We start from the raw sequence: 16,867 nt of genomic DNA on the forward strand, positions 1-16,867 counted from the left end.
TCTGAGACCACATATTAGGGTGCTTGATAAAGAGATTTTTATTATTTTTAAAAATTAACAATTCTTCATTTTAACCAAAAACCCCAATAAGGAAGATCAGATCAATTTTTAAAAAGTGCTTTACACACCATTCTGATGATCAATAATAATTTGAAGCCCGAGGCCCTCGAGGAAATTCTTTCTGGTTTGCAAAAGCTATGGGAGACCATTAACATCATGAGGCCAGTTACGGCAAATATTGATCTCTAAAATGTCATGGTCTCACACCCTATGGGGGGCGGGGGCTTATGGATCTGACTTAATATAGCATGTGCAGGCCTGATTATAGGACAAATCAGTTCCAAGTACTTCACACATTTATAAGCACAAGAACTATTGTATCCACCAGTGGATAAAGCTTCTGTGTAGCCACTGAAATTAGGCAAATGGTATGGTAATCCAAGGTGACTGGTGAGGTTAAGGCCTCCACACCCAAAACCATTGGATAGGATGCAACTATGAACATGGGAAAAATCTCAGGATTTTAACAGGTAAAGAAAAACCAGGGCAGACTCCACTGCCAGATTACCAAAACAAGTTCTTCAAAGACTTCCAAAGAACTCATCCGCCCAGCAGCAGTAAAGAACACTCAAGTATTTTTATCCAAACCACAGCCAAGAGCTTGATAAAGTGGGAAACAACACAGTTAAATGTTAAATGAAATTAGATTCTTCATAGTGACCACTCCTATTTCAGTATCTGCACAGAGAAGTAGAAGAGAGTTACACTGAGCTTGTGTATGCTGAGGAGTGCCACTAAATTAGCTCCTGGTGAAATTATTAACCTTTATAGATCATTTTCACTTTTTCTCCCAGGGACGCAATTCCACTTTCACTGTAACATTAGTTGGGAACATTTATTTCCTTTGTGGCTTGGTTGTGTATTTTGAGAAAGCAATCCATGGGCCCTTGCAAAAGTTCAGAACATATATCAGCATTACAAGTAATGGAAAACACATAGCTGAAAGTTTTAATCACAAATTCACAACTAGAGATTTCATTCACGTATCTTAGAAAGCTAAAAAGACATGTTAAACTTTTTAATGGATCAGCAAAAATATGTGCCACAGATTCATAATTTAGAATTTATCACATAAATATAATATTTATAAATATCTTTTATTTGCAAAATTATTCTTAAAACATTTCTTTCCAACATGTTTGACGTTTTCACATGTGTTTTAAGGGGGAAAAACCACCCTATTTAAAATGTACCACTAAACTTTAATGTGCCATTAAACCAGTGCCACCAAAGTAAAAAGGAAAAGAAACATACTGCTGTGTTGGACATGCAGTTGTTACTGCAAATAGTGACAATACCTGTCCTATATGGTGATTGTACACATGCTCTTCTTTCACTTCTCAGTCATTGTCAGAACCATTTGGAGGTAAGAAGACCAATGCATCATTGAAAATATGCCCAAACGCCCTAAGACGGTATACTCCATACATCATCACATGCATCTGATTAGGAGTCAGTCCATTAAAAGTAACAGCCATATCCGAACAGCATCCTTCTACCACCAGGTTGGGGTGATTAGTCATTGCCTCTTTAATAAAAAGCCCAATGGATTTGGTATTAAATACATCTTTTCCTTCAGAATCTTCTGCATTTTCTGCAAACACTCCAGCATATTTCAGGCAGACTGCTAGCTGCTTATCTTCAGATATCTTCCAAATCATCCCTCCCTGTTCAGGACACTTTTCAGGGATACTGAGAAGGCTGTTAAGCCTTTTCATGGATTCTATACTTAAGACAATGCCTCCTTCCACACTCACATATTCAAGGTCTCCAGATTTTATAGTGTGGCCTAGATAGAAAGGTTGTGATGGATCCTTTTTTAACAAAAAATACTTTAAGTTTTCAATAATAGCAAATGTAGAGGGGCGTGCAAGGAAGAACCAGTTGTATTGGTCTCTGTATTTATCAAAGGCATATTTGTAAGCTTTTCTCATCATCAACCACATGTCATTTGTTTCCATGTTAATTGACTCAAACACTTTAACATTTTCAGAACTGAAGAATTCTGCTTTGTCACAGTGTTTGGTCCAAGTCTCCTTCACTGCAGCCCAAAGACTCACATCTTTGGGTTTTACAAGAATGATACAGTATACTCGAAAGCTCTTACTGAGCTCCATGCGTTCATCCTCTGAAATCTTCGAGATATCTTCTTTATTAGGAGCTTGTAGGTGATGATGCTCATGGTGCATTCTGTTTCCATGACCAATCCTAATGTGTCCTAGCATAGTGATCAAGGCACAGAAAATGCTTCCGAGCATCACACCCTTCAAAAATGAACTGCTTTCAGAAAGCATTTTTCCTATAAAGAAGAAAAAAGATCCTTAGGATACTTAATAGAAAAGGATTAGTCTAGTGATTTGATTTGGTATGCCTTATAGACTTACATTTTGCTCTTAACATTAAAAAAAGTTCCCAAGTTTGAAATCAAGTTAGTTGCATAGAATACCAAGAAGTCTAAGAATCTTTAGCTTCCAATGGTATCTGATTACTGTTCTGTATAAACTGGAACTTTGCAACAACACCTCTATGCACTAGAATTTTCTGGGAGGCCATTTTTGCACTTCTTCTATGGGGATTTAATTAACTAAGTACTAAATCAAAACATTAACTCTAAAAATCAATGTTGTAGGGGCGCCTGGGTGGCGCAGTCGGTTAAGCGTCCGACTTCAGCCAGGTCACGATCTCGCGGTCCGTGGGTTCGAGCCCGCATCAGGCTCTGGGCTGATGGCTCAGAGCCTGGAGCCTGTTTCCGATTCTGTGTCTCCCTCTCTCTCTGCCCCTCCCCCGTTCATGCTCTGTCTCTCTCTGTCCCAAAAATAAATAAACGTTGAAAAAAAAAATTAAAAAAAAAATAAAAATCAATGTTGTAGAGGTTGTCAGTCCGTCATTCTCTTTAAAGGAATTTCACTTCACAAGCTTGCTTATATTATTTAAATATTTCTGTATATGAATGGACTTTATATCAAAACCTTAAATTGAACAGATAGAACCACCTATAATTAGCAAATCACCAATGACATCTGTGCTAGCATTTCTGTTCTTAACCTAGTGCTTTATTTAACTGATGGCCGCTGTCCTTAGGTGTTCTGAGTACATCTATATCAAATTTCTTGAGATTGAAACCATACATGTTAATATTTACTCTTTTGCTCCTAAGACTAAATGGTTTCTGATACAGTAACCCAACTAACTGATGTAATAAAAGCCCATAATGAAAATAGTTAAATTATTTAGATGAGAACTGACTCAATATAGGCATATCTGGGGAACCATTAACCAACATCTTTATTGCCTCCAAAGGCATTTTCTTATTCTCTGGGGAAGTAGAAAGAGAAAAGTCTACACTTTTATTTCAATCAGAAATGAAAAGAAAAGCCAACATTAAATACAACTGTTGAGATTTCCCAATCTTCTATCTTCACAAGAAATGTTCTACTGAGCTACTTAGATTTTTCTCTTTGTCTCTTAAAGCTGAAAGAAGCCTTAGAAGTCACCTAATACCATTTCTCTCACTTTACAGACAGGGAAAGAGAGGGTCTACAGAGGTTAAGTAACTGACCCAAAGTCACACAGTCAGTGGTAGAACTAAACCAGCAATCAGATCTCTTGAGATCAGTGTAATGCTTTTTCTATTACAGAATAGTGATCTGAACAGTGCTTCTATTCATACTGTTGAAAATTTAATAGATGGGTTACTGGATAACCTTGTTTTCCTACAAATGAAAAAAATATGGGGTTTGTTAACCGTAATTGACATTTTGCACCCACGATCAACATCCTGCTAGAAGGAAACCACCCCTTTGGTTTTCTTCTAGAGGAAATGGACTTTGACTTCTACTAGGACAAGGTGTGGAATAGTTTGACAGATGTAATTCCTGAGTGGGGGAGGAAGGGTGAGCAAAGAGGCTGGACGGTTTTCCTATGTCACTCACAGAACTTGGTCAATACACAGCTCTATGAAGAAAGAGAACTGACAGAAAATAAGCTCTGCTTAGTATCAGAATTCTCAGATGCACTCTAAAAGTAATTTATATAGGATTTTGACATTTCATATTATACAATTTTCATTATTTCTAGCCCATATATGATAATCCACACGTGTCTCTTAGTTTGATAATAGCATATCTAGATCAGAATTCTTCCTGATGGGGACACTACTCATGGATCATTTGCATAAATTATTCTAAGGAGATTTTTTTTTCCATCAGGGGAGGCAAAAAAATGTAACACTGAAGATGTACATGATAGGATATTTGTTGCAGAGGAGAGGGAAACTTAAAACTGCACACAGGCATAAATGAAGCAGAAACTCCCAGAGTGGTTTCTGAGATGGCATCTTTTTAGAAGGTCAAAGTGGTTGGATGGAGTATGGAAAAGGGAGAAGAACGAAATAGAGAAAAACGAGAGGGAGGACGTGGTCACCTCAAAACCCCACTGAGGGGCCAAGGCAGCACCTCCAGGAAGGCAGTTCTCGGTCTCCCCGACTAACTACTGTACCCCCGGCACCTGCCCTGGGATCCGGCGTGGAGCATGCTGGGAGTGGGCCAGGGCCCAGGCCTTCCCCCAGGAGAGGGGCGGGGTCGATCCGCTCCGGGGTCCGCGCAGGGTGCGGGCCGACGCCCCAGCACTCACCCGCGTCTACAACGGCTCAGGGGCGGGAAAGCGCAGCCGCGCACGGCTTTCCTCTCACGTTCGCGCGCCACACGCTTACGCTCCTGGTCGGGCTGCTCTAGCTGCAGGCGGTGTTCTCTCGTTGGTTTCGCTAAAGGCGGGGAGGGCCAGGAAGTGAACGCCGCTACGGCGCGGGTAGCGGGGCGGGGCGGGGCGGGGCAAAGGAACCCACGGCCAGGCGGAGCGGCCGGCCCGTGCTGACGTCGGAAGGGCCGGCACGCACGCGGCGCTCCTTTATTCCCCGCCTCCCGCGGAGTTCACAGAAGCGCGTCTAGCTGGCGTGACCCGCACGCTTGCCTGTATCCAATGGGACGCCCGGAGGCGTGCGTGCGTAAGAGCCGCTGACACCTCCCACCTCTTCACCTTCTTGGCGTGGAAACCGCGAGAGTGAGGTAGTGCTTTGCTGCTGGCAGCGCTTGTGTCAGGTTTCTCGGTGGTTTCTCTCACGTGCTCCTGCATCGTTGCACCTTCATATCGACGAGAGGGTGCGCCAGCCCGTATTCCTGGGCTGGGACCAAAGTGCAAGCCACTGAAATATTCCTCGAATTATGAGGGCAAGGATTTTCTGTGGTTATTGGAATGGCATCTGAAGCCCCACTGACTGGAATCCAATCCTGTCTTCACCGCGTCCTTTGGTATGCTGGGAAAGTTACTTCACCTCGCTATGCCTCAGTTCCCTCCTTTGTAAAGTACAGAAAATATCACAGTAGTGCTAGGAGATTAAATGAGTGCATATGACTCCATTAGCAAAAGACCAAGCACAGAATAAGCATTCATTAAATGTTGGCTATTACTATTATTCATCCCTGTATCACTGGCACCTAGCTTAGTGCCAGCGCACAGTAGACAATACATGTTTGTGGAATTAATGAATGTTAGAACTACAAATGAGACTAGGACCAGAAAGGAAAGGAACTTCCTAAAGGCCACACAGTAATTAATGTTGGAAGTGAGACTAGAATCCAGGTGTCCTAATTACAAGTGCAGAACTCTGTTAAACACATGATCTTTTAAAATTCTTTTTTTTTTTTTTGTGGTAGCGAGGGTTTTTGCTAAAAAACACAATTTACCCCAAATATTTAAAATGACTAGGTTCCATCCAGATAACATTGAGTGGTGACTGTCTTGGGTCTGAGTTCCTAAATATAAATGTTTTGAGTATTGACAGTGACCCAGTTTAAATAGACTGAAGGTTTCCTGAAGCACCGAAACAACAAATAGATATTAGGCAACTACTATCCTAGCAGCACTAACCTAAATTCTGGAGATACAGTGGTGAACAAAATTGGCCCCCTGCCTTCGTGGAGCTCTTAGTTTAGCAGGGAAGAAAGACATTGAACAATTCATTACAAATAATTATAGTGGTGGTATGTTCTGTGAAGGAATACAAAAACAAGTTTTAGAACTGGAAAGGAACTTAAGTATCTCCACTGTGTTTTGTTAAATGCTATATATTGTCATTGTCACATATATATAAACATATATATGTATATATGGACATACATAGTTCAGTGAAACAAGTTGCAGAATAATGTGTATAGTATGATTATACTTTGGTCTAAACAAAATTTTATATATGTGCGCATGTTTGATCTGTATGAGCAGGGAGAGTTGTGAAAGACTGGGCAGGCTGTTAAGATTACATCAGGAGGTTGAGGTGGAGGTGATTAGCTTTGTCTTTATACATCCTTGTAATGCATTGTTTCACTAGTTATAATAAGCATTTGTTACTTTTGAATTTGAAGAACAGCAAATAAAGGGATCTTCAAAATGAGAGGGACAAAGAGTAAAAGGAAAAGTTACCAAAAAAAGTACTTTTTTAAGGACAGATTGACATGGCATTTAGAATTCAGAGACTGACAAAGTGACAGTTTAAAATGCCACTTCTGGGGTGCCTGGGTGGCTTAGTCTGAAGCATCTGATTTTGGCTCAGGTCATGATCCCAGGGATCATGGGATTGAGCCCTGTGCTGTTAGCATGGAGCCTACTTGGGATCCTCTCTCGCTGTCTCTGCCCCCTCTCTCAAAATTAATAAATAAACATTAAAAAAAATGCCACTTCTTTCTAGTACAGGAAGGTATTCCAAACTGGAACTACTGATAACAGGATGCTCTGAAGCAGAATAAACCATGGGATATGTAACATCAAAGGCACTGTTATTGAGAGGTTGTCCAAGAACCCAGTTCTCTACCTAAAGCAGAGCTGAAATACACTTAATCATTGGAAGTGAAGTTAGTAAGATGATTGACTTGTAGTTAGGTGATTGCATTTTTAAAACACCATTCCACAATGTAGCCCTAATTTAAAAATACATGCAAATAGTATCTATTAAAATTAAGAATATTTATACCCTTGGCTCAGCCAACCCACTTATAATCTCTCTCCCAGAAATTAAAGGCCCAGAATGTAAGGCTAAATGTATTGTTGTCTTATAACAGCAAAAGTGGGAAACATCCATCAATAAGAGAATGGTTGAATTAATTATAGGGCATCCATACAGTGGAATATTTAGCATAAGATAAACAGTTTATTTCACTTACCTACATTAAACACTTCACTAAAAACATTAACCTGCACCTTATGCAGGTTGCTTTTGAGTTTGGTTGCCCTCATGTACCCATTATGTAAGGCAAGATTGCATTTAAAGCTGATAATACTGCATTTTTTTCTTAAAGTTTTTTTTTTACATTTATTTATTTTTGAGAAACACAGTGAGACAAAGTGTGAGCGGGGGTGGGGCAGAGAGAGGACACACAGAATCTGAAGTAGGCTCCTGGCTCTGAGCAAGCGGTCAGCACAGAGCCTAATGCGGGGCTCAAACCCACAAACTGTGAGATCATGACCTGAGCCCAAGTCGGATGGATGCTCAACTGACTAAGCCACCCAAGGTGCCCGAATACTGTATTTTTGATAAAGACCTCCTGTCAAGTGCATGGATTATTCAGCACGAGAAGTCATAAATTTCTAGTATTTGGCGATTTACTTGCATGTGAGCACTAAAATTTTCTAAATCTGGGGGTGCCTGGGTGGCTCATTTGGTTAAGTGTCTGACTCTTGATTTCATCTCAGGTCATGGTCTCACAGTTCATGAGTTCGATGCCCCGCATCAGGCTCTGCGCTGACAGTGCGGAGCCTACTTGGGATTCTATGTCTCCCTCTTTCACTGTCCCTCCCCTGCTCGCTTGGTCTCTCTCAAAAATAAATAAATAAAACTTTAAAAATAAATAAATAAATAAATAAATAAAAAAAAAACAATCTGTCCAAAGGGCTTTAGGAAATTAATATGGCTTTCCACAACAGTTCACTGGAGTAGTAAATATTGAAGAAAACCTAAGGTAGATTGTTTTCTGCATAACATCTTTTTGGAGGGTTAAAAATGTTTCTGTGTTTACCAAAATTAAGTACCTGTAATGTATGTACCTCTTCTGCCCAGAGTTTCACAACTCTTCGTCCTCAGTAAACAAATTCCCTTGTCTGGGCAAGTTCATTATTGTTTCCATTTGAGTATAGTTGGTCCCTAAACGAATCTAATTTGTGTTTTCAGGCATATTCATGCTTGTAATTTCATTTCCAAAATGTTTTTCCACTTGATGGCCATCTGAGAATTTTCTTAAAAAAAAAACACAAATGATTCACCTGCCAACAGATACATATTAAGTATTAACAGTATGTCAGTCACTGTGCTAAGTATTGTTTCTTTTAAAAACTTTTATTAAGGGAAATTTCAAACACATTCAGAAATAGAAGAGTGTAATGAAACCACATGTAGTTTTTTTTTAAATATTTTGTTTTTAAGTAATCTCTACGCCCAACATGGGGCTCAAACTCAGAAGCAAGAGTAGTATGCTCCACCGACTGAGCCTTCCAGGTGCCCCTGAAATCAATTGTACTTTTTAAGGAAGCTTCAATGTCATGAGTTCAAAGCCAGTCTTGTTGAATCTATACCCCTTCTATTTCTCTCCTTTCCAGATTGTTATGAAGGACCTTCAGGACATCATATAATTTCACCCAAAAGCATTTCAATGTGTGTCTGTAAGAGGTAAGAGCTTCTTTAAAAAAAACCCACAATACAACTAGACAACTGAAAAATTAATTCCTTAATATAATCAAACATCTAGTGTTCAAATTAATATGTTTCTCTGTTTTTTGTGCTTCTTATAAATGGGTAGTTAGATCTAAAGTAGGATTGTCAGATTTAGCAAATAAAAATACAGGGCACCCAGTTAAGAGTGAATTTCAGATGAATAATGAATACTTTCTAGTAAAAGTATGTCCCAAATACAATGCGTGGGACATACCAAATATTGCATAGGACATGCTTACACTAAGAAAATTATTTGTCGTTTAACTAAAATGTGATTTTAACTGGGCTTCCTGAATTTTATCTGGCAACCATAACCCTAATCTAAAAGCTTTGTTTGATTAAGGTTCAGTTTGGGGTGGGGTGGGGGACAAAATTAACTTCAGGAGCCACGTAATGTCTGGTTTTCTCTGTGATGATAGCTGCATTGATGCCCAATGCCTAGATCTGCAATTCATTAGGGTCATAATATGGCGATCTTCTAATTTTCCAAGGCATATATTTTCCACTGATTTTTATTTTTTAACTTTTTTTAAAAGTAAGCTCCTAATCCCAACTTGGGGCTTGAACTCACCACCCAGAGATCAAGAGTTGCAGGTTCCACCAACTGAGCCAGGCAGGTGCCCTTCAAGGCATATTTTTAAGAGGAACTTTGGTGTGGTGATTAAGAGGTCAGTCCTGAATCATGCATAGGAGAAAGACTTGGCTTGAGCTTTGGGTCAGCTGCTTTCTGGCTGTGTGACCTAGGGCAAGTTAGTTTGCTCCTCTCAGCCTTAGCTTCCCCATCTGTAAACCAAGGCACATTGTAGTACCTATGTCATAAGAGTTTGTGATGATCAAATGAGTTAAGGTATGTGGAGGATTTAGAACAGGGCCCAGCACACAAAGTAGATGCTCATGAAAGCTAGCCCTTATGAGACTCTTGAGGAGTTATGTACTTTAAAATTCGGCATTTTTTTAATATTAGAAACTTTAAATCCTCCATTCAACAGTTAGGTCTTATTTTCACATTAATAAAAACAGTAAAGATTTATTGAGTGAATAGTGTCTCATATTTGTCCAATGCTTTGCTGTCAACAAAGGCCTTCTTCACATATATCCATTCTCATTTGATCCTCATAGCAGCCTTTTACTTGTTTTTTTTTAAATTTTTTTTTTCAACGTTTATTTATTTTTGGGACAGAGAGAGACAGAGCATGAACGGGGGAGGGGCAGAGAGAGAGGGAGACACAGAACCGGAAACAGGCTCCAGGCTCCGAGCCATCAGCCCAGAGCCCGACGCGGGGCTCGAACTCCCGGACGGAGAGATCGTGACCTGGCTGAAGTCGGACGCTTAACCGACTGCGCCACCCAGGCGTCCCTATTTTTTAAACTTTTTAAAAAATGTTTATTTTTGAGAGAGAGACAGACACAGAGTGTGAGTGGGGGAGGGGCAGAGAGAGAGGGAGACACAGAATCTGAAACAGGCTCCAGGTTCAGAGCTGTCAGCACGTAGCCCGATGTAGGGCCTAAATCCATGGACCATGAGATCATGACCTGAGCCAAAATCAGATGCTTAACTGACTGAGCCACCCAGGCGCCCCTTCATAGCAGCCTTTTAATTGGAAGGACTGGTGTTATCCATTTTTTACATCTGAAGAATTTTGGGTTTACGGATATGATTTGCTTAATGTGTAACACAGCTAGAAAGTCATACAATAGAGCAGGGACCGAGTCTTAGCCCAAGACTCTTTTGATGGAAAACATTGAGTAAAACTGTGTGGTCCTCCCTCTGTGCAGCGTTTTCATTTCTTGGCTCCAGTGACATCTGCTATCTTGTTTTCCTTTTCAACTTTTCATCTGTTTCTTAAACTGATCCTTCCCATCCCCATCCCAGGGGTCTCTTTCTTTTCTTCCTGAATGTAGTTGTTCGTCAAGGTTCTATCCTTGGGGCATTTTTATTGCTGTATTCTCCCCTTATGATATCTACTTAGTAGTTTCATTTATTCAAATATCATTCACTCGGGGAAGATGATTTCTAAATCTGTATTCCTGGCCTTTACCTCTTCATTGAGTTTTGGACCCCAAATTTCGGTTGCCTGCTTGATATCTCCATATGGCTGTTTTAGACAGAATCTTGCATTCAGTTGATCTGTTTATCTGGTCCTGCTTTTAACCAATCAACTATAAATAAACAAGGAGGACATGAGGAAATTTGAATACTTACTGATGACATTAAGTATTTGATGGCATTAAAGGCTTAATGTTAATATTTTAGTTAAGATAATTGTATGTGGCTATGTGAAGAGTATCTTTTAGAAATAGATACTGAAGTGTTTATGGATGGTATCGTATTTATGGGATTTACTTTGAAATAATCCAGTTGGGGAAAGGGGAAAGGAGGACTAGGTAAGGCTCCTGATGAAACGAGATTGGCCGTGAGTTGATAATCGTTGAGCTGGGTAATGGGTATAGGGCTTTAATCCCCTATTCTCTCAGTTTTTGTCTATGTTTGAAAATTTTAATTATAAAACATTTGAACGATTAAATAGGTCCCAAACCAAATTGATCAACCTTGCCTACATATCCATCTCCTGACAGTCATATTCCTATTAATGTCACCTATCTTCCCAGTCACTTATTATGAAAACCTAAAGGTCTCTTGGTTTCCTCCTCCCTGACCTCTGCATCCAACCAATTGGTAAGTTAGGCTGAAACTCCCTTCACAGTGAATCCTGTTTCTATCCTTTCTTTTCCATTCAAACTGCTACTATTCTACTAAGTCCTTCATTACTTCTTGACTGAATGGTGTCATAGCATTAATACATTTCTCATTTCCAGTCCCTCCTCACTTGGTATATGTAAAGCATCTAGCATAGTGCTTGGTGCTCAGTCCCTTCTCTCTTTTTCCTGACTTGTGAATTCACCTTCCTTGCTGCCTGCTTAACCCTATGATGACGTCTCTATTCCCTGAGAAGACTGTCCCTCTCTCTCTTTCAGCATTGCCTTCTTCCCTATCCCACCTGGATCCTGCAACCTCACTGCTGCCTCCACTCCACCCCCAGCTGCCATGCTTTGTGGAGGAAGTGTGTGTCTCTGCATAAAGACTGATTTCTCACTTCCAAAATTAGATATAAGAGCAGGATTTTTCCTAGCTGTAGGTGAGGGGGCCTTTACATACAGACAAAACAGGCATACTAAGTGTGAGTAAAAGAGAAGCAGGTCTCAAAGCTGCCTCTTTCCCCCCCAGCTCAGTGGGGAAGAAAAGGGAGAATGTCTGGTTTAGATAGATCAGCTTCTAGAGCCAGGCAGGGGCAAGTAAATGCTGGCGGCAAAGAAGAGCTGGGTGGAGAATATTCTAGCAAGTGGGGGGCTTCTTGAGGAAACACATCTTGCCTAGTCTGGCGAAGGGAGGAAGAGCACGAACTGCCTCCACTGGGTCTCAGAGGTGTCACCTCAGCAGTATGGATTGGGTGAGGGTCACGTAACCCAGGCCCAAACGAGGAAAATGGCTGCAGAACTCTTGTTTTTGGCAGCCTGGCTGGGTGTCATTCTGTCTGTAATGGAGAGCAGCTGGGCATCTGGGGCTGGGCTGATCAAGCACAAAGAACTTTTATCCTTTAAAAAGAAAATGCTATAAGTCAATCACATTCTTACATTTTAAGCATAACACTTGCAACTAAAACCAAAGTGCCATATTATAATCAAGATGCATCCGCTTATTTTATATTTAAGGCCCACAGGCTTCAACTAATTTAGGGGACCATCTGCTGAGGAAGAGAGAAAGTCTAATTACAAAGTGGCATTTGTTTGCAGGCTAAGGCCTCAGAAGGGTTTGTCCTGGGGACCTCAACAAATGTCCTGTGCCCGTGCCCAGTGCTCCCAACCCTACCACTTAGGTAGATAGAGCACAGCTTTGGAGTCCGATAAGATTCAATTCCTCCTCCAACATTCACAGCCTGGGTACCTTGAGCCACAGGACTTCTGAGGTTTGAGTTCCCTCACTGTCCTCATATGTAAAATGGGAATTCACATACCTGAAGTTGTTGGAAAGATGAAAGGAGATCAAGTGCCAGAGGCAGCCTAGAACTACCACTTCCTTTCCTGTGACCCATAACTTCATTCTCCATCTTATTCCCTCTGAGCCTTGCTCTTGCCTTCTTTGCTTCATACCCACTTCCACGTGCATAGACCCCAGGCATGCTTTTAAATGGATCTTTGAATAAAAGATAAAAAAAAAAGAATTTTGTTTGAATGCTGTCATTTGTTCACCTTCCCAGAAGGTAGAGGAGTGAAATGGAATTGCCTTGGGACACGGGTCAGAAGGCAGTTTTGCCTGTCGTGTAGTGTGCTGAACAAACGTGTTCTCAGAGTCCTCCTGTCCTGTGGAAAGGATTAGATCAGTCAGCTGGGAGAGGTGCTGGTTGCAGCTCAGAGGTGGGGGTAGCCGGGGAAGCAGGTTGGTTAGAGATGAGGAATCTGGGAATGGGGATGCTTTTAGATCTTAACTAGACAACTGCTGCTGAGGTGACAGCTTTATTTCAAGTGAGAATATGAATTTGGCTGTATTCCTAGTGAGAACCTAATGCTCAAAATCTCCTCTAAATCAAGAAACAAAATTAAAGAATGATGACTGAGATTGGCAGAATGTAATCGCTGCAGCTGAGTAACAGATACCTGCAACTTAATTGCATTGTTCTCTATCCTTTTGGGTATATTCAAAAATACCCAAAAGTAGAAGGTTTTTGTTTCTGTGACAAGTGTGGGACAATAGAGGTCACTCAAGAACTGGGAATTTTGACTGTCATGTCAGAAAAGCGAGTAGAAGATATTTGGACCAAAAGAATTCCCTAGGGGAGATGTGATTTCTATAATGCTTATCTAGTGAACTGGATTTATTTGAAGGATTAAATAGCATGCAGATAAAATATTAGGTGGATAAAATATAAATTGACCTCATGAAACTTTTGGTAAGATATCCCAACCACTGTTTTTCAGGGAATTCAGTTGCTATAGGACCGTGACCCTCTTTCCTCTGAGTAGATACTGCCTTAGAAATAGGAAACAAAGGTAGAGATAAAGGTGGTTAGGGGTATTATTTTGACATTTCAAAAGCATGATTTCTTAGGGATGGGGAGTGGCTAGTTTTTCAAAAAACAAATCTTTACAAAAGATCCAAAGGGAGGAATGCACAGTGAAATCTCCAAGTGGAAGATTATATGAAAGTGTTCTTGACAATAAAAAGCATAGCTGATGGGAATAAGCTATAAGGAAATCTCATGGCCATGGCCCCATTACTGAATGACCTAAAGACCTTTTATTATAGGTAACGTACACGTGTGTTTGACACTAGAGTAGTTACTGGGATTGATTGTGTTACTCAGGAGACCAGATCTTACCGCCTGCTAGGACTGGCATTTTGGAAGGTATAGGCGGAGACTCTAAGGGACACCCATAATCCATTCTGTTGGGGCTGGCACTGGGAGAGAGTGTAAAGCTAACATCGAATAGGGAAGAAAAATAGTTGGTCCTCAGAGACTTTCCTTCTTCTTCTAGGGAGAGGGTTGATCAGCCTGCTGACAGTGAAAAAATAAGTCAAATGACTCCTTGTCAAGAGGTTTACCTTTCTACCTGAAGGAAGGAAAATGAAAATAGCAAGTTCTTATGGTGGTGATGGTCGCAGAACAACACATTTCAGGGTGACAGCTGAAGAGGCAAGGTACGCTCCTGACAGGATCAGCTACATAATTTGCAGGACCCAGCGCAAAATGAAAATGTAGGACCCCTTATTCATGAATTATTCAGAATTTCAAAATAGTGACAATAGAGTATTAAACTAAACATGGGCTCTTGTAAGCATGGGGCTCTGTGTGACAGCATCGGTTGTATGCCCATCAAGCTGACCTTACTCCTGCTGCCCGGGAGCAGTGATAGCAAAAATTCAGAAGGCATTAATGGAAAACTATAAAGCAGAAAATCAAGATAATCTAAAATCCCACCACCTGGAAGTAACTATTGTTTTCATTTTGATATATATCCCAGAGATTTTTCTCTATCTCTATATATCTATATAATATTTGTGTGTCTATATATAGACATGTATTTATATGATTTTTATACTATGGAAATGGTATACATTCTTTTCTGCAGCCTTTAAAAAAATTGTTTTAAATGTTTATTTATTTTTGAGAGAGAGACAGAGCACAAGCAGGGGAGGGGCAGAGAGAGAGGGAGACCCAGAATCTGAAGCAGGCTGCAGGCTCTGAGCTGTCAGCACAGAGCCTGATGTGAGGCTCGAATCCAAAAACCACGAGATCATGACCTGAGTGGAAGTCAGATGCTTAACCAACTGAGCCACCCACGTGCCCTTGTAGCCTTTTTTAACACTTAACCATATTTTAGAGAGTTTTCCATGTAGTAAGTATAGCTCATTTCAATCCTATTGTATAGAGGTTCTATTTAACCAAACCCTATTGTTGGGTGTCTGAGGAGTGTTGAGTTCTTCATTATTACAAATGATGCACACTGAATATCAGTAAAGCTGAGTGAGGATGGAATAAATTAATCAGTGCAAAGCACTTCACAGAGTACTTAGTAAAGAGCAAGCTCCTTATAAATGTTTATGTTATTTTTATATTGTCAAATAGCCCTCTATATAAAGATGAACTAATTTACATTCCCAACCACAGGGTGAGATGGCTTGGTTTCCCTAACTCCTTGCCAGTTTCAATTTTTGCCTTTTTGTATTTCTTTCTTGGTAAATGGCCCCTTCATGTTCTTTGATGGTTCTCTTCTTGGATTCCTCATTGCTTTAAAATTTTTAATTGATTTCTGTATTGGGCTATCAATCCTTTGTAATATGAATAACAAGTACTGTTTTCTCTAGTTTTTTTTTTAATTTTTAAAAATGTTTTATTTTTGAGAGAAAGAGAGAGAGAGAGCGCGAGCAAGCAAGAGTGGGGGAGGGGCATGGAGAGAGCGGGAGACCCAGAACCCGAAGCAGGTTCCAGGCTCCGAACTGTCGCGCAGAGCCGGATGCAGGGCTCGAACTCAAGAACTGTGAGATCATGACCTGAGCCGAAGTTGGATGCTTAACCAACTAAGCCACCCAGACGCCCCTCCTAGTTTTTTTTTAATGCTTGATTTTGTTTGCTTTAACCTTGCAGATGTTTTTCAGTTTAATATGGTGAAATCTGTCCCATCTTTTCCTTAGGATTTCTGTCTTTGCTGCCCTCCTTTAGAAAGTCTTTTGCCACAGAACAGGCTTAGAATTCAGTGGTGGTGAAGCCTTTCCTGCCTTATATTAACTCCATCAGGTTTCCTCTGAGGCTTCATTCTTCCTGGGCATGGTTTTTCAAATTGTATCAATGGAGTTCACAATACTAGACTACTTTAAATGTGTATGGGGGGCGGTGCCTGGGTGGTTCAGTTGGCTAAGCATCTGACTTCAGTTCAGGTCATGGGCTCAGGTCATGATCTTGTGGTTGGTGAGTTTGAGCCCTGATTTGGGCTCTCTGCTGTCAGCACAGAATCTGCTTCGGATGCTCTGTATCCCTCTTTCTCTGCCCCTCCTCCGCTTATGCTCTCTCTCTCTCTCTCTCTGTCTCTCTCAAAAATAAACAAACATTAAAAAAATGTATATGGGAGGGGACTACTTTTATTAACTTTAAATCTACTTGTGAAGACACAAGATATATATATTAAAAATGAGTATTGTCTATCTTCTTCCAACCCAGAAAACACTTTTGCTGTTTTTATATTTTCTGCCTCTGTTTGCTTTCTAGGGAGAGTTCTGTCTTTACTGGAGCTATTCTTTTGGGGATACAACGAAAGATAAATTGAATTTCAGATATATTTATTTGGGGTTAGAAGGATATATTTATGTGGTTTGCTATCATTTTGGCATATAGTTAAGTTATTGGTGGCTGTACCAGTGTAGAAATGACTTATGGGAATATTCTTAAAGCAGTAAGTCTAAAGTTTATTTAAAATTAGTCATTACATGAGTGCCTGGGTGGCTCAGTTGGTAGTGTCTACCGTGGTTTTGGCTCAGGTCATGATCTCATGGTTTGTGGG

At 40.5% G+C, this 16,867-nt stretch overlaps 1 protein-coding gene and 1 long non-coding RNA gene across 6 annotated transcripts in view; one reads left to right on the forward strand and one right to left on the reverse strand.

The window, feature by feature from the left end:
* Positions 1-920: 920 nt before the first annotated feature.
* Positions 921-4,854, reverse strand: C1GALT1C1 (C1GALT1 specific chaperone 1). Of its 4 annotated transcripts, none has more exons than XM_047844955.1 (2): positions 4,693-4,854; positions 921-2,359 (listed from the first exon to the last, which is right to left on the reverse strand). In XM_047844955.1, exon 2 carries the CDS (start codon positions 2,352-2,354, stop codon positions 1,401-1,403), a length of 954 nt encoding a protein of 317 aa, XP_047700911.1. In that variant the 5' UTR covers positions 2,355-2,359; positions 4,693-4,854; the 3' UTR covers positions 921-1,400. The 4 variants fall into 4 exon arrangements, with proteins under 4 accessions (XP_047700911.1, XP_047700910.1, XP_047700912.1 ...); XM_047844954.1 differs by having other exon boundaries at positions 4,571-4,703; XM_047844956.1 differs by lacking the exon at positions 4,693-4,854 and adding an exon at positions 4,483-4,686.
* A 256-nt stretch (positions 4,855-5,110) lies between these two features.
* LOC125157453 (uncharacterized) overlaps positions 5,111-16,867 on the forward strand; it is a 31,954-nt gene continuing 20,197 nt past the window's right edge. For both annotated transcript variants that reach the window (XR_007148975.1, XR_007148974.1), the window contains exons 1-2: positions 5,111-5,366; positions 8,701-8,770. This is a non-coding gene — a long non-coding RNA (uncharacterized LOC125157453). The remainder of the gene's footprint in view (positions 5,367-8,700; positions 8,771-16,867) is intronic.

This window comes from Prionailurus viverrinus, chromosome X (genome assembly GCF_022837055.1).
Source record: "Prionailurus viverrinus isolate Anna chromosome X, UM_Priviv_1.0, whole genome shotgun sequence".
Taxonomy (NCBI): domain Eukaryota; kingdom Metazoa; phylum Chordata; class Mammalia; order Carnivora; family Felidae; genus Prionailurus; species Prionailurus viverrinus.

Coding starts and splice junctions, on each gene's coding strand:
- C1GALT1C1 (XM_047844954.1), bottom strand. CDS start 4,592: ATGCTCCACGCCGGATCCCAGG. Junction 2,360..4,570: donor GCTCCACGCCGGATCCCAGG/GCAGGTGCCGGG, acceptor TCTTCTTTATAG/GAAAAATGCTTTCTGAAAGC.